The 25,559-nt window shown below is 36.9% G+C and overlaps 1 protein-coding gene across 1 annotated transcript in view; it reads right to left on the reverse strand.

Annotated features, from left to right (window-relative positions):
• Positions 1-25,352, reverse strand: part of Vps41 (VPS41 subunit of HOPS complex) — a 159,178-nt gene extending 133,826 nt beyond the window's left edge. Inside the window, exons 1-2 of the mRNA XM_027939644.2 lie at positions 25,307-25,352; positions 13,476-13,514 (exon numbers count right to left, since the gene is read on the reverse strand). Coding sequence (XP_027795445.1) covers positions 13,476-13,514; positions 25,307-25,327 — 60 coding nt within the window. The 5' untranslated portion in view covers positions 25,328-25,352. The remainder of the gene's footprint in view (positions 1-13,475; positions 13,515-25,306) is intronic.
• Between the last annotated feature and the right edge of the window lie 207 nt (positions 25,353-25,559).

Consider the following 25,559-nt stretch of genomic DNA (forward strand, 5'->3'; position numbering starts at 1 on the left):
ACAAAGGCAAATTAGACAAAAACTACACATTGGATATACATACACATTTAAAATTATAATGTTACCATTTAATGTATATACATAATATAGGACATCTCCAAATATATCCCATAGTCAGAGAGGTTAAGATATCCATGGTGGGAGGGAAAAAAAAAAAAGGTAAAAATGATCCATGATTGGGGAAGGGGGGTGCAAGATGCAGAAAACAACACTGAAGGTCAGGTTCAAAATAATTTGAGGACTAATGACTTCAACTAGTTTTTCATTGTCTAAATCACCACCCACCACCAAACACAAAGAATGAATGCTTCTTCCTTAAAGGGGCAATTGTGACTATTAATTATTGTATGCTATAGTTCTATTACAGAAAGGACATTTTATTTATACAAAAAGATGAGTATCTGCTAGGAAAGACAGCTTTATAAATCCTTCTAAAGTGTCAAAACATATCAAGAAAACTACATAAACAAGCTGAAAGAGTAACTTTTGGTTTCCATTAATAACACAAGGTATTATAGCTGCCTCAATGACCAAACTTTTTAGGAAAGTGACATGGAGATAATGGAACTCATCTACAATCAAACAACTGTGGTCAAAGCTCCCAGGATACCATTCCATCAGACTGCTGACAGATAAGCAATTACATTCTTATATGAATGTAAATTATGTTGTTAAACTTTCAACTTTCAAACAATATTGCTATTATGGAAAAACATATTATTAAGAAAGTAGCTAAATTAGCTGATAAATGTAATCTGAATGGCACAAGTCTACTTTTTCCAATAGAAAATTCACCATGAGTTTACTTATATCTACATATTATTTTTTAAAGTGTAAAATACATATGTCTAAATGGTTCTCAACTGGAGGTGATTCTGTCCCCCAGAACATTTACATTGCTTATTTGACAACATCCAGAGTTATTTTTGTTGTCACAACTGGGTGGGGGGGTGGAGAAAAGGTGCAACAAATGGAGGTCAATTATGAAGCTAAACAACCTATGACACACAAGACCCAGAATACAAAATTATCCAGCCCAAAGGCCAATAGTGCCAAAATTAGAAACTTTGAGTTAAATAAACTTCACAAAATATTACACAGACATTAAAACTTATTTCCAAGGATAATTTAATAGCAAAGGGAAGAGTTTTCATAATGTCTTGTTAGGTGAAAAATAGGTCACAAACCTGTTTTGCATAATCCAAATTCTACTAAAGAAATCTATGTGTATACATGCAGGAAATTAGAATAATAAACACCAAAACAGTAACCTCTCTATGCTTCAGGTTCTTTACCTGTAGAACAGGGATGATAATAATAGGACACACATCACAGAGACCATTAAAGGAGACAGAGAGGACAACAACAAATAAAAATTCACTATTCTGAGCTATAGCCAATATTTCCTAAATTTTCTAAAACAAATACATCATATGTGTTATAAAAATAAATGCTTCTACTTTCAAAGGTATTTTTCAACATCTTCTTCAAAACTTTTTATCGGGTGAACTATGATTCTTATCTCTCAGAGCTGCTTTCCTTACCATAACACTTGGACCCGAAAAGTGAGAAAAAGTTGAGCCTGTAATAATTGAAGAGCTCTACTTAAGATTCACAAGATATGCAGTCTTCATAAACCCTGGTCTCTCCTTTGCCCTGTAGTATCAGAATTTCATGTTCAATTCAAGGAGGAAAAAATAAGGTGAAGGTTCCCATGCCCTAAGCCACATACCATAAACAAGATCAACTCTCATCATTTATTTTATATTGGGAAAGCGATAAGAATATATAGAGGAGGGAAAAAAAATCAGAAAAGCAAATAAGCTTTTCATTTCCTTCCAGCCATATGGAATAACCTCACGAATCTTCAAGATATGCCATTCAGGTGGACAATTTCCGCCACTAAAGCCAACATAACCCTCTTTTCCTTTCTTCCCAATATCCCTTGGTGATCACAAGATCCTTAGAAGCAGGGTTTATGCCTTTTCATTGTTCTGAACTTCACCTAACAAAAATGTGGGTACCTAATAAAGACCAGTGAAAACAAACGTCTGTTGTAACAGCACAGTGAGTTTAGTAAGCAGCTTTTCTAAGACATTCTCATTTAGATTTCCACACTCCAAATCAGAGACTGTCAACCAAAGGAACTGCAAGAAGAGGGGTGAGAACGTGGAGGCACCAAACAGAAGCAGGTGGCTATTCTAAGGGTAACGTAAATTGGAACTATAGATAAATTTACAAAAATGAAACTCTAGCATCTTCCAGTAGAAGAAGCAAATAGAAGTCCTGCAAACTCAAACTTCAGGAAAAAAAGTTACATTTATTTCTAATCTGTAAAGTGTTATATGAAAAAGAAAAATATTAGAGTTCTTGAAATTATTTAGAGGAGATTTAAATACTTCTCAAGCAAGTCTGACTGCACATTCCACATACCAAGTGCAAAGAAGTACCTTGTTAGACACTCCCACCAAAGTCTTCTAGAATTTCTCAGTACTTTTCATGAAGAAACAGAAATAGGCAAAAACTTACAATAGCGATAAAAATTAAAGTACTGCCAAACAAATCAAGGAGAAAGTGATGCATTTGTTGAGTGTGAATTCATTGCACACTCTGATTTGTTTTAAGAAAACAAACTACATGAACAAAAGACAGCTGCTTTCTAGCCAACCTACCAACCCTCTGTGTCTACACTTGGAGCCTGCTCAATTCTACCAGAAGACACCCATTCTACCCTTTAAGGCCTATTCTCCAGGAAGTAGGAACTATGCCTGCAGCCTCTGCCCCCTTTATCTCCATACCCTGGTACCTTTTAGCCCTGACCACCACTTTTCTACAACTTTCTTCATCAATTAGAGACTCTAAACCCTACACGAACTGGACACTGCATTATCTATGGCCTAGGTTTCCAATCTTAAGAGCTTCAAAATTAATGGAACTCTGATGGCAGTAAGGTGGGCACTGCAGAGATAATAAAGGTAAAAGCAAAAGTAAATTAATAAACCAGATAACAGAAACATTAGTAAGTCTCCAAGCATTAGTACTTGCTATAATTTGGATCCTGAATGTTCCCCAAAGGCCATGTGGCTTGGTTGCCAATCTGTGGTGCTTTAGGAGTTTGTGGAACCTTTTAGAGAGAGGACTAACGGAAGGAAGTTAGATCACTGGGAGTGTACCTTTAAAGGGGATATTGTCACCCTGGCCCCTTCTCGTCCCCCTCTTTATGCTTCCAGCTGCCATGAGATGAACAAGCTCACTCTGCCACATGCTCCCACTATGATATACTATGCCATCACAGGCACAAAAGCAACAGAGTTGAGCAATCATGGGCTGAAACCTGTGACATCATGAGCCAAAATAAAATGTTCCTGCTTACAAACTGATTATCTCGAGTATTTTGTCACAGTAATAGAAATTTGACTAACAGTACTTTTTCAAATCAAATCAAGTAAGATAATCACAGAATGAACTGAGAAAAATGAAAGTCATCAGAGTACTACCTGTCTCCTATAGTAAGGAACCTGCCCAGACTGTGTTAAATAACAGTTCTATTAAAAACCTTCAAAGAACACAAAATCTCTAAGTTACTTAAACTGTCCCATAACAGGGTCATATAAAAACTTCTCAATTCATTTTGGAAAATTTGGTATAACCCTAATATCACAACTCTTGGAGTACACCAAAGGAAAGAAGCACACATTTCCTGAACACTTATGGTTCAATCATCTCATGTAAAAATTTAAATGTAAATGCTTTACATAGACTCTCACAAAAATAAAACTGAACCTATATTAATAGGAAACATTTAAGATCAAGTATTGTAGAAATGAAAACACTAGATATTAAACTATCTGACATTATCATTTGATAGTTCAAAAAACAAAAATCATAAGGCAACGTGACAGAGACTCAGGCAACATTTATAAACACTTTCAGAAACACTTGCTTCTGAAAAAAAAACAAGCTTTTAATAAGTTAAAAAAAAAAGGTTTCCTTCTCAAAGAGCCTAGAATTAAGAGCTGGGAATGCAATTTGAAATCAAAAGCCAACAAGATATGATACTTAATGAAGTAAGAGAAAGCATTCCCATCATCCACAGAAAACAACCCAGAGGTGCCAACTATCACTTTCACTTCTTTCAAAACCAATTTAGAAATTTTAGCCACGTCAAAAGACAAGAAAACAGAAAAGATAATAAATAGATCACTGTTGTATGGTCTTATTTGAAGATGATATGAGTAATGAAAGAACAAAACACAGTTCTGCCAAGACAGCTACCCTGAGCTTCGAGCTTCCTCCCCGCAAATCAGCCCTGAAGACAGGATAAAAATGATAACAAAGAGATTTCAAACTCCACACCTCCAAGTGAGAAACTCTGAAGGTAAATGAAACCACCCAGAAAGAGGAACAGGGAGCCTGCATCCAGGGAAAAGGCGGCAGTGGGGGCCGGGTGCAAGGTCAGCTGGCTAGATGCTGTGCTTACCTTTCCACAAGTTTCTCGGGGAGGTTCTGCTGCTTCATTCACTAGCACAATGGGCAGCAGCACCCAGCTCTCACAAGAGGTGAGAATGACCAGCTACATTCACTCCTCCAGCTTCTATTCTGACTTCTTCCTAGGGCTACTGCCCCATGAAGTACCACAAAGGGCACTTCACCAGAGCTCAAGAAGAGTCATTGCCCAGATTCCTATGCTGAAACACATTTTTCAAGAAAGCGTTCAAAATAATAGGAAAAAAATCAGGAGATGTTGTAATAGAGATAAGAAATAAGGAATATCAAATATTTTGATAAAGTTCACTAATGTCATTTTTTTAAAAAGAAAGAGGAAGGGAAAAAGGGTGAAAAGCAGAGATAGGCAAAGAAGGAAGCAAAAATTATTCAAATGCCTACTTAGATAGTAAAAAATTAAATGAAGTGAATAACTAAGTACCAGTCATAAAATTAACTCAAATAATGTTTTCCTATGCCACATGCAATTTGTACCACATGCAGCCTATATATACTAAGCTAGTTACTTAAAGCCTGAGTTACCTCACTTTTTATGAAAAGGAAAATAACATGTATTTCTGGGAATTGCTATAAGAATTAAATGTAACAAATGTTCACAAAGCACAAAGCACAGTGTCTGGTAATATTCACTGAATGTCAGTTCCCCAAAATATTACTATTATATGTGTTATAGACCAAAGTTTAAACTGCAGAACTCATATCCTTCCTTCTAAACTGATTTTCTATCACACTACGAGAACACAAAATTGAACAAACAGTAACACATCTAATCTAATTACCTCTTTGTTTTAAACTTCTTACAAAAAATGAAGACATGTTGCCTTTGATTCTATTGCATCATTAAAAAGAATGTTTTCAGCTCAAGTGTAGCTCAGAGATAAAGTGCTTGCCTAGAATGTACAAAACCCTGGTTTCCATCCCTAGCACCAATAAGTAAATAAAGTTTTCAAACATATCTAAGTGTGAACCTTGTTATAAGCAAGGGGAAAGAGACTATTACACTAGTCTATTTACTAAGCCTGGAGCCTATCCTGGACTCTTGCAAAGACTAAAAATAGTCTTAGACAAAATGCCTCAAAACTGCCCAATCCCTGGTTAAGGAAAAAATGACCACAGACTAAAACCTTAAGCTCTATCAGAAGTTTCCTCACTCCTGTCTTTCTGTGATACTATTCTGAGAGATTTATTTAATCCACTGAGGTCTTTGAAGAAAACAGTCATATTTTAATGCAAGAAATGAGATGACATAGATGTCTGGGAATATCTGTCTTTAAAGCCACTTGCACTAAAAACCAAACAGCTCATGGAAGAAAAGAGTCCTCCATGCTATTTAGATGTGTACAGGATTTCTTGAACCTGCAGAGAATGTCTTAAAACATCTACAGTGCAGAATCAGGCACTAATTGTCAGTGAGATCATCATTTAAACAACATCAATAAATAGTCATCAGAAAAGACATGCATGTTTTTATAAATATAGCTCCCCCACAAGGTTACCAGTTTCATTACAATCATTTTCTCTTGTTTTCCTTTGCTTTGATATATTTGACTTCCCAAATTCTAAGAAATAAAGCCAAATGAAAGTGCTAAGAGGACAAGGTCAGCCAATCAAATTACTTACTGCATTGGATTCCTATTACTGACCACAAACTTAGTGGCTTGAAAAAACACAAATTTGTTATCTTACAATTCTGCAGTTGCTGGTCTAACAAGACCACCTGAGGCTAACATCAGGATGTCAGCTATGTAATACTCCTCCAGAAGCTTTAGAAGAGAAACCATTTCTTACCTTTTCCAGGTTCTGGAAGGCCACCTGCCCACCTTGGCCTTGGCTATGGACCCTCCCTCCACCTTCAAAGCCAACAAAGGCAGGCCAGGTCCTTCCCACATCATATGAACTGTTCTCCTGTTTCTCTCTATCATCTGTAAAGATCCTCACTGTTACCCTGAGGATTATCTTGCCCAGATAATCCAGGACAATCTATCTTAAGAGTTACCTGACAGCAACCTTACTTCCTCCTTGCCTTGGAACATGCCATATTCACAGGTTCCAAAGGTAAGAACACAGATATCATTGGAGATTCATAATTATACCTGTTACTAATGACATGAGGATTAGGGGGGCTAAAATTGGTAGGTTATTGTGTTAGATGCCCAAAGCCAAATCTAAAGGTAAAAGACGTTCTCATTTGCTGGTTCCTAATTAAAGCATGATTCTTTTGAGGACACAGTCTGTAGTCAAACAATTCTCAATCTGAATCAGACCTGTTTGAAAAAAAGACCTCTCAAAGTTCCAGTTTCACCATCTTCAAAATAAGGACACAACTGTATCTTATCAGAGAAGCCCTAACCACTGAAGATAAAACTGTAACTTCTCAACCTACTCCATATACCACTTAATCAATGTTATTTCTTTTAGTCTACAATATGTATTACCACCTCATCTATCTGTAAAATATTTTTGCTTACCATCTACTTTCCTTATCAAATACTAATGTACCATAGTATCCTAGTGTTAAGAATATTTGTTGAATAAATCAAAGGATCAATCTTATATTGTCTAAAATAATTTTTCTCCCAGGCAGTGAAATTATGAATTTTGTTCAAAGGTCTATCACAGAGGGAAACATTCACCTTTCAATCTCTAACAAATGACAGAAATACAGATTCAAAAAATCTTACAACCAGAAAGTTTCTACCAAGTTTCCAAATGGATAATTTTTATAATATATTCTTCAAAGGGAATGTTTATCCATGCCTGAATGATGCAATAAGCAGCAGAACCTGTTAATATTAATAGCTCATTAAATAAAAGAGCAAGTTTTTAATCTGAGAGCTATCTGGAAGGCTATAACATTATAACCCCATGCTCCATTTTTCTCAGCAATCGATCTCATAATAGGGTACATTACCATTTCAGTTGCTATAAATTTGTTTATTAAAATTAATACATGTAAAGAATCAATTTAAGTTTCAATAAATGATTCATAATGTTCTACCCACCAGGTGAGATAAATAAATTATTTTTGTGTGATGCACTTTCTGATTAAAAAAGCTCTCTCCTGATTTCTCACAATGACTGATTTTTATTTTAACAAAACTGATAAAGGATTCTCCTAGTGGCTGATGTACCTAGAAGCTGCATTTTATTTTAAACTTATTTTTTCATTCAACAGAAATAGTACCTGGGTTTATTTTAATAGCTTCAGCTGTCAGTCCATTTGGTTTTAGTAAAATTTATATACTGAACACATTCATGGCCTCCAAACTGTGGTATTTGGAAGAACCAAACCAGATCTAAATAGAAATCTGTTAAGGAGGTTATTAATAAGGATAACAAAAATTATAAAGATAGAGTGGTACTAATTAACTGTTTTGTTATTATTACAAGCCTTTGCCCAAGGGCTGGGTAATGCAACATATGTACGTGAATTTTTGCTTCAATGGAACCTATCATAGACATTATAAGCCTTAGTTTAGCCATCCATTTGCATTCAAGAATCATAAAAGGTCCCTGGAATCCTTACCTGGTACAATGTGGATCTCAAACACTTCAGTGTCCATCTGGTACTCTTCTCTCTCCTTGCCTTCCTCTCTTTAGCCTAATATTGTTTCTCCTTTTCATCCTTCCTTTTGCTGGTCAAGCATAACCTTGAAAGGTTAGGCTAACAATCTGATGCTTCTACAACAAAGTTGTTTGTACAACACACTAAATTCTTCTAAGATGGGACATACTTCTAAAATATATAATGTACCAAGAAGTCATTCAAAGTAATCAGGATTTTTTTAAATACATATATCCATGAAGCAGCGATGCTTTAGTTTCAGACTCTATGACTGACGTATCATACAGGTCACTATGTTCCATAAATAGAAAAGATCCTTCAGGCAACGATGACATTTCCATATTATTGGTGCCTCAATGTTCTCTCCTCGTACTACTGATTCTACTCAGAAATAAATCTGTTAAGTCACGACAATTTTGGAACTGATGATTACTTTAGCATAACGAGCTTCTCCTGTCAAATATACTATCTGATAGCATCTTGATTCATATTAAGTAAGATAATTTATGTAAAGCACCCAGTACAACACGTGGCACACAGTAAATGCTCCACAATACTTCACTTTATACATAGACAGGAGTTCCAGGTATTTAATCCTGTCCAAGTCTATGAAGGTACACAGATAGTCTGGAATAAAATTACAGAATCACAGTGAAGTCAGTAAGCCTCCTATAACTAGAGGTTAGGAGCCTGGGCTTTGGATTAAGACTGCTAGATTCGAATCCACTTACCAGCCAGGGACTTTCAGCAAGTTAACACTCTAAGTCTGTTTCTTCATCTGTGTCTTGGTCTGTTTTGTGCTGCTGTTAGCAGAATATCAGACTTGGTAATTTGTACACAAAGTTTATTTGGCTCCCAGTTCTGGAGGCTGGGAAGTCCAAGATAGAGGGGCTGCATCTGCTGTGGGCCTTCTTTTTTTTAAATTTTATTTATTTATTTTATTTAGGTATATATGCTACTGTGGGCCTTCTTGATGCACCATAACATGACAGAAGGCATCACATGGCAAGCACCCAAACAAGAGACAGCAAGAGAGGATCTGAACAAAATTTTACCACACATCCTCTCTCTGCAATGACATATCCATTCAAGAGGCCACAGCCCTTACAACGTTAACGACCTCTTAAAGGTCTTACCTATCAACACTGTGCACAGGGGATTAAGTTTCCAACACATGAACTTTGGGGACCACATTCAAACCACAGCAATCTGTAATACAAAAGCAATCATCAAGGCCAACTCACAGGGCTGATTGATACACCTAGAATCTACCAAAGGGCCAAGCACTATTTTCTACACGAAATACATGATCATTTTTGTAATGATCATCATTATCAGAAAAGGCTCCCAACATATTACCCCTTCCACTACATCATCTCTTCTCCAAATAGGGCTCAAAAAGTGCCTCTACAAGCAGTGACTTATAGGCTTTTAAAGTAAAATAAAATTCCATAAATTAGTTTGCTCACTTCCTTTTGTTTGAAAATATATTTAATATGAGAGCATCTAATTTGTTTCAGCATGAGCAAAACCATTATAAAAAAAAAGATACCAATGGATTAAAAAGTACCACTTTTAAAGATGAATAATCTACATGTTGAGAAATCAGTCTTTAAGTTTAAAATTTGGGCTGAGAATATATTTTTCCTTTAACTGCCTAATATTAGATTCAGTTCCCTACAACACAGCTGAGCTGGATATTTGGAATCTTCTTGACTCTTCGATCTAGCTCACCTTTCACACACCATCCTAAACTTCCTATTGACTGAACTTGAGAAGTAGCTCCTTGAAGGCAGCTCCTCTTTGTCTTCTGCTACCTTTTTGCCCAGGCCCTGCACACTCCTACCTCTTATGGGGACTTCCATGAGAACCACCCAAATGGTCTTCCTGCCATGGTCTCTCCTTCTAGGTCACCTGTTCATCTCTCCCCAAAAATCAAGCCTTTGGATAGCTCCCTGATATCCACAGAACCAAGTCCACACTGCCAGATTTGATCCATTAGGAGCTTTCAAATCTTACCTTCATATATTCTACCAGACTCATTTCCATCTTCCTCCTACATTCCCGGCACACTGAGTGCCTCATGGTTGGCAAATATACATACAATGGCACAATACTGTCTCTGCAAATACTTTTCCTCCTTCCTGAAGACTCCTGCCCTGACTCATCTTCCAAGTTTCCCAGCATATTCACTCTTAAATATTCCAACTAAAACCATTCCTGGATATCCATCCACTCCTCTCTGCTCTTGTCTTGTCCCACTAACAGCAATCATCCCTAAGTATTAAAAAGATCTTAGTGCTTCAATATGGAAAAGAAATCCCTTTAAAGATAATATGCTTCTCTGTTATGCTGTTCAAAAACAAAACACTATCTAAGAAATTGGCTCATATCAAGATGGAAGAAACAGTACACCGTCTAACATTCAAAAAAGCCTAGATAGGAGGACTTGTTTAGTTATCCTACAAAATTTGCCACAACTAATTAAAGTATTAAGATAAATGTAGGAACCTTAACTATGGAATCTCTTAAGTGACATGCTTAGCTATCATGTTTATAATACAGTTCTGAATTTCTCCTTTAACTGCAAAGTGCAAGTTAAAATTCTTAAATTTTTATATGCAGACATATACACATTTTCATTACATTAATTACACTACTCTTAGCAATTTCATTTCATTTGGTTGGAGTTTTCAAGATTAATGAAAATCATATGGACAATTTGGGACAGAAAATACTTCTCAGACATACATTAAAATGAGAACTTTAGATAAATCTAAAACAATGGTCTTCCTAATATAAAAGCCCAGTTTATATAAAATGCATCAGTTCATAAAATGATAAACAAATTGTTAAAACACATGGTTGAAAACACTACACATTACTGCTCTCAGAACTGAAAATTATCCAAGTACTTGAATAAGAAAGAAGTATATAGAGGAAATGCCTGTCCTAAAAGTTATAAAACATGTTGGAAAGGAGAGAGAGAGAGAAAGGAATAGAGAAGGATTCTTTGGCAGATTAACTGGTATCTTAAAAATATCACCTCTGGAAGTGGAAAGTGGTTTAAACTAAGTAAAGAAACCTAAGATAATTTCTCCCACAGTTCAGCCACAAACAGACTTACTAAATGTATAAAGTCTGAACTTGGTTTAATTTCTTTCCACAGTTGGGTCAACTCTCATTTCTTAACTTCCTAGTTTTTTTTGTCCATTTCTATTCTGAGTTTTTTTAATTTCAGATTTAAGGTCAATGATCATATTTTGAAATGCCTGTTTAATGAGACTCAACTGTTTTATAAAAGGGGAACACATTACTGCTTTATGCTGCATAAAAAAGCTGTATTCTCACTTTGCCTTCTTCCTATAAGAACTTCAAATGGATGTTACCTACCATTTCAGTTCATTTTCAAAGTCTCGGGTGTTCCTAGACAGCAACAACAGATGCCCTTAGAAGGGGATGAGGCTTCAGGGTGGTTTACTAGTTTTCTGAGTTACGTAGATACAATGAAGTGTTTCTTTTAAATAAACGGAACTTTCGTTTTTTGTGGGAGTAGAGCAGATAGTTCTGATCTTAGGATACTCTATCTGTAGTCACCCTTAATTCTCTCTGCTTTGTCCTTTTCCTTAACTACCAAGCCTTTAAGGAACACCTCCTCCATCTCTCCCAGAATTAGCACCATCCCGCACTTAGTTCCAAGCACTTTCAAGCCCTTTCCTTCAAATTTCCACATACACCACATCTCAGATCTCCAATGTTTTGCGACATTTTCCCACTCAGAGAGAGAGAAAGAGAGAGAATTTTTAATATTTTTATTTTTCAGTTTTCGGTGGACACAACATCTTTATTTTATTTTATGTGGTGCTGAGGATCGAACCCAGCACCCCGTGCATGCCAGGCGAGTGTGTTACCGCTTGAGCCACATCCCCAGCCCACTAAGGGTGATTTTTATCTGTATTCTGCCACCACTGGGTGCTCAGCTGCACTCTGCGCTTCTACCCCATTTCCACCTGACTCTCAGCTCCAGCATCAACTCCAGAGCTGGCTCTGCTGGTTTCCTGGGGTTTATTCCCCCACTTGTATTAAAATCTGTAACACTCCCTATTTCCTAATTATACTAGAGGCCTGACTTACATGTACTCTTATTTGTTCTTGTTGATTCATTTCATACCTGTAGAACATGTGGCAAGATTTAGATTTGGGTTCCTGCCATCATTCTCCTAACCTATGAAATCAAATTCCTGGACAGATCCCAAATACCGGATGATTCTATACCAATGGTTCTGAGAACACAAGGTTGGTTGTTAGTTACAGATTTCCAAATCTAAAAACGGTAATCTGAAAAGTTTTCAGTACTTTCAGTAATTAATAATGCTATACCCTATCTATAAGCACACTCAGAAATACCTTATCTGCAGCCCCACAGGAACAGAAATCCTACATAATGTTAAGAACTGTGGCTAGAAAATGGTATAATATATATGACGTTTTCTAGAAATTAAGCATAAGCCCACATTTTCCCTGAAAATGCAAACAAAACTCATATAAAAACAATATGCAACAAAAATCCCAATTTAATAAACAATTGCAGCTACAGTCACGTCAGTGTGAATTTCCAGCAGGTCAGCACAGATGCTTTTTCATTTCCCTAAACTAAATGAAATATTGAAAAGAAAAAAAATACTATATTTAAAAATAATATATTAGTCCACCTATAAAATTGATACGCTAATTAATTTGTATTGTGCTTAAACTTACTTCTTATGCATATTTTTGAAAAGGAAGGATTTTTTTAAAACTCTCACTTTTTAAAAAGAATGACTTTATTCTCAAGATATAATCTTTAACATAACTCCTTCATAGTTTCCTTTTTTATTTTAAGAAATAAACTATAATTTCAATGATTCAGGAATTACACCAATAAGTACCTCATAGTCATCAAAAGAATAGGTAAAAAATAAATATTAGAGCAAGGACTGTAGCTCCCTAGAGAATGCTTACCTAGCATGTACAAGGCCCTGGGTTAAATCCCCAGCACCATGTAAAAAAAGACAAAAAAAAACAGAATACTGCAAAACCTATACTGGATAATTTTTTTAAAAAGACATCACAGATTAGTTTTTAAAGCCTGACATCAATTTTCCCAGTGTCCACATGCTTCTGTGCTTTGTCCACTGCTTTGCAATGAAAGAAAAACTTTTTATTCCTTTCCCTGTTTATTTCTTAAGCTAATCCATTCAGACTTTTGAAGACAACAGGCATGCTTCTCCCCCAGCCTCTACTGTATAGCCCTCACCATCCTTACCCCCAGCACCAGGAAATGTCCCACTGAGCAAAGCAGAACAAGCACAAGGGTAGGACATGGTAGTGACAAATCCTAGGGCTCCTTGAATTATCACCTTACCTCAGACTCATCGGTAGATTCTTCAAGAGACCCAGTTTCCTACAAAGATAGAGAGGGAAATGATCAGAAGACATGACAAAAGAATAAAAAGCATTTGTCAGGGGAAGGAGTCTTCATATCCCCATCTCTAATCTCTTTTTGGAAGGGTATTTGCAACCACACTTTAACAGACCCTCGACATGCTCCTACTCCCCTATGCCCCCTCTCAACTTCACACCTAGGCAGGCCAAAGATGGTTTACTTAAGGGTTCCAGTGGTCCACACTTCTGTTTACCTCCCTCAAGCAGTCAGCAGGTGAACTAATTACCCTAGAATCTGTCACCAGAGGACCTGGAAGACACTTTCCCTAGCTAACAATGGAAATCCATCCAGCAAAAGTGCCTCACTGATCTTGGAAGGGAAGAGTAAACCTTCATCTCAAATTATCTACAAGCCAATTCCTTACACTGAAAACCTCTTGTGTTATTAATTATGATGCTATTAACCTGGCTGAATCAAAATGCTAAAACAGTGTTTAAAAAAGAATCCCCCTGCAGTGGTACCTAGCAGACAGTGTGTAATTTACATGCACTCTTTAAACCATTAACTCTAAGACAAATTCTGCCATTTAGCACAGTTTCCTCCTTGCTAGACAATGAATCTTGCTGCTCTGAAGGAAACAAAGCAAAAAGGGAAAAATTGACTTGATCCTGCTAATCTCTCACCTGTCCACTGAAAGAGAGAATCTGCTGATGCCATGCAACCTCAAAGAGGTCAGCAAAATGAAGATTTACTTAACGTACTTATAGATATCAATAGCAATAAAAGGTTACAACTAATATGCTGACACCGAATGTAAGCATTTTACAACAATCCATGAAATAAACAAAGAAAGAACAAAAAAAAAAGGGCAAGGTCATTTCACATCTAACTAATATTTTTTCAAGAAAAAAAGAACATTTTAAAGTCAGGCGCATATATTACTCAATTCAAGCTTGACAGCAGGATAAATACAAATCTGGTGTTTAGAAACATTTTTATTTCATACATCAAAAATCAGCAAGAGCTTGGTTGGTGGCAGGCAACCTCTGGAATACAATTCTATAGAAAATACAGTCCCTGCACTTGAAGACCATCTGTAAAATAGGACAAATGTTACTATTATGAGATAATAAAATTAAGAATTGTATTACTGTTATCTTGTTAACCATGATGAATATTGGAATCTCCTCTAAATCCCAATGCAACCTGTTTAATTTAATCGAAATCTTTAAAAGTTCTTATTAGTTTAGAGCTACAATCCTACACAATAACTTTTTGTTCTTAGCACCACCATGACACATAAAAAATCCAACTCTTCTGCCACCTGACTGTTCCCCCAGATAATGACATGTACATTTCTACCTCTTCTCCTCTGCAATAACCATCCACTTCCAGGTTTTTGGCCTCTTGTCACCTTAGTCCTTCTCTCTGGGGCACATTCTATTTTTAATTAATAGTCACTATTCTAACAAAATAGAGAACCCAGAAATAAATCCAAGCACACACAGTCAACTAATTTTCCACAAAGGCACCAAGAAGACACAATAGGAAAAAGACAGTCTCTTCAATAATGGTGCTAGAAAAACTGGACTTCCTCATGCAAAATGATAAATTGGAACCTTACCTTACACTCCTCCCAAAAATCAACTTAAATTAACAAGACCTAAATCCATTAAACTCCCAGAAGAAAACACAGGGAAAAGCTCCCTGATGTTGGCCTTGGCAATGCTTTCTTAGATATCATACCAAAAGCTCAAGCTACAAAACTAAAAATAATGGGATTGCATCAAACTAAAAAGCTTCTGCACAGCAAAAGGAAACAATCAACAAAATAAAAAGGCAGCCTATGGATTGGGAAAAAAATATGTACAAGCCACATATTTTTATAAAGAACTATACAACTCAACAGCAAAACAAAAACAAAAACATAATCCAGTTAAAAAGAGGACCTTTATAGACATTTCTCCAAAGATATAAAAACAGCCAACAGGTGTATTAAAAGGTCCTCAAAATTACTAATTATAAGGGAAATGCAAATCAAAACCACTATGAGATATCACCTCCCACCCAGTAGGGACAGCTATTATTAGAAAGACAAAAGATAACCAGTGTCGACAAGGATGTAGAGAAAAGCATACCCCTAAATACTGATGGTGGAAATAGAGATTTCCATTATGGAAGAGAATTTGGTCATTAAGAAATTATTAAATTCTCTTCCATTAAGAAAGAGAATTTGATTATTAAGAAATTAAAAACAGCCAGGTGCAGTGTACACACCTGTAATGCCCAGCAGCTTAAGAGGCTAAGGCAGGAGTATCAGAAGTTCAAAGCCAGCCTCAGCAATTTAGTGAGGCCCTAAGAAACTTAGCAAGACCCTGTCTTAAAATAAAAATACAAAGGAATGGGGGCTAAATTGTGGAACCAACATAGATGCCCTTCAACAAATGAATGGATAAAGAAACTGTGGGGGGTGGTGTATACATACATACATACACACACACACACACACACACACACAAAATGGAATATTACTCAGCATTAAAAGAGAATAAAATCATGGCATTTGTAGGTAAATTGATGGAGCTGGAGAATATCATGCTAAGTGAAGTAAGCCAATCCCAACAAACCAAAGGCTGAATATTTTCTCTGATATGTGGATGCTGATCCATAATGGGAAAGGGGGCGGGGGGACTTGGGAGGAATGGAGGAACTTTAGATATGGCTAAGGGAAGGGAAGGGGCATGGGGGAGGAAAGATAGTGGAATGAGATTGTCATCATTATCCTAAGTACATGTATGAAGACACGAATGGTGTGACTCTACTTTGTGTACAACCAGAGACATAAAACATTGTGCTCTATATGTGTACTAAGAATTTAAATGCATTCTGCTGTCACATATAACAAGTTTGAGTAAATAAATAATTTTTTTAAAAGGATAGTGGGGCTGGGTTGTGGCTCAATGGTAAAGTGCTTGCCTAGCATGTGTGAGGCACTGGGTTCTATCCTCAGCACTACATGAAAATAAATAAATAAAACAAAGGAATTGTATCCATCTACAACTAAAAAAAAGTAACTTTAAAAAATGGATGGAGAGATATCTCAGTGGTTAAGTACCCCTGCAGTCAGTCTCCAGTACCAAAAAAAAATAATAATTAAAAATAGAATTACTGTATAACCCAGCATTTCATCTTCATTAAACACTCAAGGAAATGAAATCCATTGCCTCATAAAGATATCTGCAATCCCATGTTCATTATAGCATGATCCACACTAACCAAGATAAGAAACAATCTGTGTCTGCCAATAGATGAATCGATAAAGAAACTGTAATATGCAACACAACGGGGGGGAAGGGAGGGGAGGGGAAGGGATATTATTCAGGACTTTAAAAAAGAAGAAATCCTGCCATTTGCTAAAGCATGGATAGAGCTGGAGGACATTATGCTAAGTGAAATAAGCTTGAAATAGAAAAATATTGCATGGTCTCATTTATGTGTGGAATCCTAAAGGGGAAAAAAAGGCAATATATAGAGACAGAGAATAAAACAGTGGTTACCAGGGGAAGGACAGATATAGATCAAAGGATAAAAAGTAGCAGATATGTAGGATGAACAAGTCTAAAGCTCTAATATACAACATGAGGACTACAGTTAGTAATAGTATATTATTGTATTCAGGATTTTTGCTAATAGCTGTTTTTGCTACAGGGGACAAAATGAATTACCTCTGTAAGATTATTAACATATTAATTTGTTTTACTATAGTAACTATTTTACTGTATATGCATCTCTAATGTCATGTTGTACACCTTAAAGGCAGAAGGATCATGAGTTCAAAGCCAGCCTCAGTAACTTATCAAGGCTCTAAACAACTCAGTGAAACCCAGACTCTAAATAAAATACAAAAAGGGAGGGGGGGAGCAGTGGCGGGAATGTGGCTCAGTGGTTAAGCACCTCGAGTTTAATTCCTGCTACTTAAAAAAAAAAAAAAGCACTGTAAGATTTTTAAAAAGCAGTTGCTATTCTGACTTCTTTATTGAACACCTATTATGCATTTCTCATAATGTTAAATGTTTTAACCATCTGCACCTTTGTAACATAGCATCCTACATCTACATTCTTATTTCCCATATCTAGAACTCTAAAAAGATACTTAATACTCTTTAAACTCAAGGAAATTTTTATTTGGAATTAATTAAGATATGCACAAAATGTAAATGAATGAATGTCAATTCCTATTCTTCATCAAATAAAAAAACATAAATCCTCAACCAGCAATGTCAACGCAGAGATTCAAAATCTAATTACACTCTTGCTACACACCAGAAAGAATGCAATACCAGAGTCTAACACTTCGAGGCTTGCAGTTTTTGGAGACCTGCATTTTCAGGGAAAACCAGGCTCTGAGAGCTTCCAGTGGCAAGTTGCATCAATAGAGAAGATTTACTCTATGGCAAATTAAGACCTACACCCAGCATTAGCATGAACCTCCAGGCCACAGATGTGGCCTCAAAAAAAAAAAAAAATTACACTTTTATCCACAATCCTACCAAAGCAATGCATGAGTGATTTCAGAAATTATCCTGGCCTATTATTTCTCTGCTACTTTCATTCACCAATCCTCTCTCTTTAATGTCCTTAGAGACAGGTAAACAAGAAGGAGTAAGTACCCCAATAACGGATCCAAGCAACAAGTCTGAACCCTGAGAAAAGTTATATATTTAAAGAGTTCGTGATTTTCAAATATGTTTCAGCTTCCAAAGAATCTTAACTATGAATCATGAAAATGTTATAAAATTGTTCTGTTCTCTATGCGGAATATGGCACACACAAAAAGACAAATATTATATAATTCTGACTCTGCAAATATAAGACAGAAGTTAAGCAGAGGGGTGCGAGGAAGGGGTAATGGGGAGTTAATGTATAATGGGTACAGATTCAATTTCTAATGATGAAAAGTTCTAGGGAAGGAAAAAGTGGTGATGGATGCACAAAAACACAAATGCACTTAATGCCACTGAATCATACACTTAAAAATGGTTAAAATGGCAACTTTTGTGCTACATAAATTTCCACAATTTAAAAAAACTGTGCTATTTTGGCTGAAGCAAAAGTAATGTGCTAAGACACCCAGTGACATAAATGTATAGCTAGACAAATTCTGAGTAACAGGCTGAAAGCTAAATTCAATAATTTATCTTTCATTTGCAAAGCAATCCTTGAAACTGAATCATCAAGAACTTGATCTTAATTCTCTGCACTGTGACCTGTGACCCCTCTAATATACTTTACCTGCCATCTATATTATCTTCCCAAAGCACAGATCAGCGTGTCACTGTCCTTCTCAAAGAACCCTCAGTAGTTTCCCAGTCTAAAGAATGAATTCAGATTCTCCAGCAAGGTAGTCAAAGCTTTTTACAGTCTGACCCCCAAGAGACTTTTAGCCTCACTTCCCGCTCCTTCCAAAAAGCTACACTCACCAGCCACACTAGGTGACCTCTTGCTGAGATATCACACGCTTACATCTCAATGAGAGAAGTGGCAAAACTGTATGGAGCCTGAATATGGAATACAGGTATTTTGTTTGGACTGGTGATGTTTTTTAAAGACTTTCATAGAAAAATCTGTATTTATGGCTTCATGGAAATCAGTCTATGTGTACATAGTATCCATATTTGCACATAACCTCAGTTGAAGCTGAACAGTAATACCTGAGATGGAACGCATTTAAACCTCAAACCACTGCCATCCTCCCCACTCTGGTCATTACCACCTCTCTGCCCTGAATTTGTGATCCTTGCTGAGGCTTTCCTTACAGCCCATCCTCCACTTAGAAAGCCCCTGGCCCAACTTGGCACTCATCCTAATAGTTTTCTAATTCCCAGTATCCTCTCAAAGTTCAGTGCAACCAGCAGAGGGAATCTCAGGAATGCCGAGGACCCTCACTCTTATTTCAACATCAAAACTTGTTTTTTATGTAATATATTTTCATGTTGCCAAGGTGAGGTTTAAGGTTTTAAAATCACTGGCTATTTTTAAATATTTACTTTCTTTCACAACCCAACCAAGGTCTCCCCTCCTTCACATAACTGCAACCAATAAACCCAAGCCACAAGTCCAGATCTGGCCTCCTACACTGTTTCTTCTCATACCCTCAGCTAGCACCTAATATTAACTGACTTGTTCTAATAGCAATTATTTTAAATACACTGTAGATAATTCATAAAGCTTTGGCCTCTTTGTCTCATACTATGCTACCCAACATATCAGCTCAACATATGTTTGCCATTGATGACAATAAGAGACAAGCAGTGATCTGAAACAGGAATGCTTGCTTCCTCTGTATGTTCCCTCAGGAGCCAAGGCTCCTTTTCTCCAAGCGCCTTTTCTCCACAGATGTTCAAACTACTAACTCATGCCACAGAACAGTTACACAAAGGAATCTGGAGGAAGGTAGCAGCAAACAATGATAGAGCACGTCCAATAAAATGTTAACCAAGCAGAGCCCCCTGGGCTCTCAGAAGACCCCTGTAGGAAAAGCTTACAACCAACCCCAAGACTAATCTTCTATCAGCACAAGTCCAATAGCAGGGGTCTGGGAGAAGACAGTACAGCTGGCCTAAGAGATAGGAGGGATTAAGAGGAAGTCCAAGAGACAGAGAAGCCAGGACACCTCTACCCCTGGGGGATTTGTGGGATTCCCAGAATTTTAAGGGTGTACACATACTGTTTGTTAGGAAAGAATATAAGAGAATTTGAAAGAGACATGAGAGGCTGAAGAATAAGAAAGGCCAGCTCCAAATGCGCAGAAGGACTAACCTGCTCTACAAAGAAACAGAGCAGAGATCTGACCCAAAAAAATCAGACTGCACCTGGATAATAGACATGAGACACTCAACAAGGTACTGTCACCTTCTATCCCTTTCCAACAAAGACTGTGCCCCAGCTGGGCTTAACAGGAAAAAGGGTTGTTATAGATCCCAATGTCTGACATGCACAGGAAGGAGGAAATAGTTTGTGTTATATGTACTTCATATCAACAGTTCAAAGAGCCAGTGTGGGGCAACCAGAGAATGGGCTGTTTACGTAGGAAAAAGGAAAGAGTAACTAGGGAGCTGTCGAAAGAATGGAGACTTAGATTACATCCGGGTTCAGTCCACTGGGCTCACCTAGCACACCTATCTTATTCTGCAAATAAAAACCGATAATATATGCTGCAGCATGGAGAAAGGGACAAGCTCGGTGACCCAGGCTCCAATCTGACTTTGCATCAAATCATCAGTCTGGGAAGTTAGCTAATACCCACTAATATACCCATATTCCAGGTTCTGATTCAGTAGGTCTAAAATAAGAGCCTGGATTTGTTAAGAAAATAACACTCCAGAGGATCTGGCATCAAGAACAAACCAAGGCCCCTATGAATGAGCAGCCATGAATGGGGATACAGAAGCCCCTGATTAGATAAGCATTCCTCCCGAAAGGCAGTAATGTGGAGGATGCTGGGTAGACTATTAATATTCAGCTGGTGACAAGGCCTCCAGCCAACCAACCCAGATGAAGATGAGCAGGAAAGTACACTAGGCAATAAGTACATCCAGCTAAGGTTTAGTTATATGATAGTGACTAAACTTTAGTTATACAATAGTAAAGAGTGGACCCTTAAAGATGTGTTGATTTTTGTGCTTTTGTAACTTCTTGTTTAGGCTTTGCTTTTCCTTTAGTTATTGGTAACGCTGCTTCTAAAAGATATATCTAGGCCAAACTGTAAGAAAAGAGAATTGAGCCTAGTCCAGGTTTGAATGATTAATTTTATCCTATTTGTAAAGTAACCTTTTCAACCCAGCCACCTTAACATACTTTTATCTCATTTCAGATTCACAAGAATCTTAAGAAAGTAACATTCCCAACTTACAGACAAGAAAACTCAAATATGTTGCCTTGATTTTTATTTTATGAACATGAGAGCATTCATGATCGTGGAAATGTGATAACCCATAAACAGTCCACAATTAAGACAGAATTTTCCTACTTTCTAAGATTCAGAAGGAGAATTCAAAGTACAAACTCTCTAATCTAGTCAAGAAATAGATGGTTTGATTGCTTAAATACTTTAATGGACCAGCCTCCAGGCTGGATGAGTAGGGAAGATGAAAAACGGTACCTGGCAAGAGTAAAGAATGTATCTGTATTAATAGCATTCCAAAGTCTCAGTAAGATAAAATATATTCACACAAATTCTACTGAACCTCATTTACAATGTGACAATTGGAAAGGGATCTTCCCCTAGTAAATTCATTTAAGCATTTTATTAAGCACCCAGCATCTGGAAAATACTAGCCCTATGGGAAATACAGACATGAGTAAGCTCTTGTTCCTGTTCTTGAGGACTCAGCAATCTTAGGAGAGATAAGACAAATACACAAACAACCAGACTTCAAGCAGAATGTTATTCATAAGAGAGGTATGGACAAATTCTGGTGGGCATCTGTGATTATGAAGGCCAACTATAAATCATTTTGGAGCCAAGCAAAACTGCTGGTTAGAAGATTTCCAGGCAGAACACAGCATATTAGTTCTTCCTGTGAACTATAAAATATAAACGTGGTTATTTTGCGAACTACCTTTACTATATCAGCAAAAGCAAGAATTTCCCAAAGATTTAAAAACATATGTTCATTCATACCCAAAAAGTGATTTTAGTTTTAGACTCTCTGAACTGTTTAACTCACTCAGCATAGATGCCACTATTTTGGTTATTCATAAAATTAAGGATGGGAACAATAATGAAAGAATACAGCAAACACTGAGGAAAGTTAATGCCAAGAGGTTCAGTTTTCTTACTCATTTAGAGAGCTGTTTGCATTTATAGGGCACAGTAACAAGAAAAATACCTTCCTTTGCCCTCCTTTATAACTTACAATGATAATTCACTTAATACATATTTAATTCCTAAAGAATTCAGGAAGAGGAAAAACATTCAGGATTTTCATAAAGGCTCTTCAAGGTGGCAGAATAAAACAATTATTAAATTTAAATTGTTCCATTTTGGTACATTTTAGTCTTCCAAAAATTGTATAAAAAAGACCTACTATCAGATTTCAGTGATTCCCTACCATGAAATACAAAATACACCCATCATGCACAGTGCAAAAAGCCTAACCACTTTTAATCCGTAAAGAATTGCCAGTACAGGTACAATTATTTGCTAGCTGTGTTTAAAAACTAGAAAAATCTGTGAATACTTGCTTCTGTCACTGACAATAGACTACTGTCTTTTTAGGAAAAACAGTGACACCACTGAGGAGCAAATACCCACTTCAGTGGTTACTCTATTAAAGCATCCAAGGTGGAATGACGACTTGAAGCAAAATCCCTAAGATAATAAAGGCAAATTCTACTTCATATGATTCTTAAAAAGATTAAAAGATTTTGATTCTTGCATATATTTTAAACAGCAGGGTGCTCTAGTAAAACATCATGAACTTTTGAGATAGATGACTAAAGTTCACAAAAGATTTATTATAATGAGAAAGTTCATCTGAGAAAATTCCTCAAGTTGACTGAGTTTCAACTGGCTCAGCTGTAAAGTTTAATCAGTTAGCACATTATTTATTAAATATCAAATAATAGTCTAGTTCAGGCATATAGTCATGAACTAATCATTGTCAGATAGCTTATATTCTAATAGTGAAGTATACAGAAATGTACAGAAAAAGTAAATAGAAATTTTAAAACTCAGCATGTCAAATGATGATGAGTATTACAAAGAAAAATAACGCAGGGAGGAGGTTTCAAAGAATGTTGAGGAAGGTCTCAGTCAAAAAGAACACTTAGACCAAGGCCCCAAAGAAGTGAAAAAGAAAGTCCTGTGAATACCAGGAATCCTGAAGGAAGAGCATTAGCAAAGGCCCTGAGGTAGGAACATGCTTAGCTTGTTGAAAGAATAGTAAGAAAGCCAATGTGATTTGTGCAAGGTGATAGAAGGGAAGGAAAAACAGTGGAAAATGAGATCAGAGAAAGAAGGCAAGGAGTGGCTAGGACAAGGACCTGCAAGACATCAAGTCTACTGGGGAAGGGCATTGTCTTTTCCTCAGCATGAAATGGGAAGCCATTAGAAGGCTTGAAATAGGAAGTGTTTGCTCTAGCATATATCAGAAAGACCAAAGGCCATGTTAAGGGGTTTTTTAAACTTGAAAGTAATGTACAAATGTGAAGCATTCCTATATATATATATATATATATATATATATATATATATACACACACACACATACACACACACACACACATATATATAAATAAGTATATATATAAATTTATATATATATAAATTTATATATATATATATATAAATTTTATATATATATATATAAATTTTTTTACATGAGATAGCATTACCAAACTTGTCTTCTGCACAACAGTGGTAAATACTATCAGCGATTGTCTCCATTTCTCTTACACATATCTAAGAAATTAAGAATCTGTTTGTTTGCTTGTTTTTGCTTTTATATCAAACCAAGGAACAAAGATATTTCAACATGAAATGAAGATTAACAAGGTGAAAAACAATCACACCACTAATCAAACAGAAAAATGTTAGTCATGAAATGATATGTTCTTAATAAGTGTTTTCTTCTGACTTGCCCAGAATGGAAAAGGGAAGTTTAAGTGTAAGAGATTCTCTTGTTATCACAACGACCAACCAAGTCATACTTTTTCCTAGTAAAATTTCTTAGTTATTGGTATATATCAAATGTAGGAATTTTTCATTATGAAATGCAAGTATGAGGCAAACAGTTAAAATTAGTGAACCATATCAATGTATTTTATGGTACTAAACAGCTCATCATTACATTACTTTTTAGAGGCATCAGAGCAATTGATGGCCCTGTCAATTTGTGAGGAAAAATAGTATGAAACTGAAAGGACACTGGAAATGGAAATTTAAGTGACTGCTCCCAATTCTAGCCTAAGTCATCTTTCTTTCCTGTCACTTTGATTTTGTCTTTTAACCGAATGTGTACCCACCACTGTTGCTTTATGAAAACAATGCATATTCTCATCATTAGTAAATACCCAAAACTCCAGTACCATGTTGCCAGCTGTTGATTGAACATCTGATATCACTGCTGGCAACAAATAATCCCACTAGCCCAACAGTTCTAAGCACTTTAACTTTGTGAAATAACGCATTCCACCTAAATCCACGTTCTAAGGAGGGTGCAATTATTATCTCCATCGTATATTTGAAAGTTAAATAGCCTAAAGTCACACACTTAGTAAGAACAGGATCTAGATTTGGAGCCTGGGCATTTTTGCCCCAGAAAGGTAGCTTTAATCCCTGCTGCATCGCAACAATGCCTCAACTCTGTACCTAAACTCAGTACATACAAAACTTATCATCTACTCTCTCCTACCTTTCACTGTGCTATTCGAATAGAAAGCAATCTAAATTTCAGTCATCTGACCTCAAAAAAATCTCTTAAGCCTCCCACAGGCACTTGAGGTTGCCTGGCCTGCCATTATGTCAAAATTTTCCGGAGTACAGGCCAGAGAATAGGCCCACGGCTAGGACGCCTCCTAAACGCGGGGGTGTGTCCGCGCACTACACCTCGCACCAGGAGCCCTCCCAGGGACAGGCGACCACCCCCTCACTCTGCTCCCTGAAACGAACTTTCGCCGCCCTTCCTCGCCTTGCCAGGGGTCCGCCTCACCCTCCAGCAAACCAACACGCCCAACTCCGCGCCCTCTACCACCTCACTCTTGTCTCTCGCTCCCTAGAGCCCTGAACTAGCACCAGGAGCCTTTACCTGCTCTTCTGCTTCCGCCATGGTGCCGCCGGAGGGTCACATGACCGACCCGGAAATGAGAGGAAACCCCCGACGCTGGCCTCTAGGCCTGCTGGGAAATGTAGTTCTAGCGGCCCCGGCGCATGGCTGGCCTATCTAACTTGGAAAACTGGTTTGGCCTCAACTATGCAAGCTCTGCGGAGTCCTGCTTTGGAGAGTCTGAACAGAACCATTGTTAATGCTATGATTTATTTTACTGTAGTTCTAGTTTCCG

Source organism: Marmota flaviventris, chromosome 1, assembly GCF_047511675.1.
Source record: "Marmota flaviventris isolate mMarFla1 chromosome 1, mMarFla1.hap1, whole genome shotgun sequence".
Taxonomy (NCBI): Eukaryota; Metazoa; Chordata; class Mammalia; order Rodentia; family Sciuridae; genus Marmota; species Marmota flaviventris.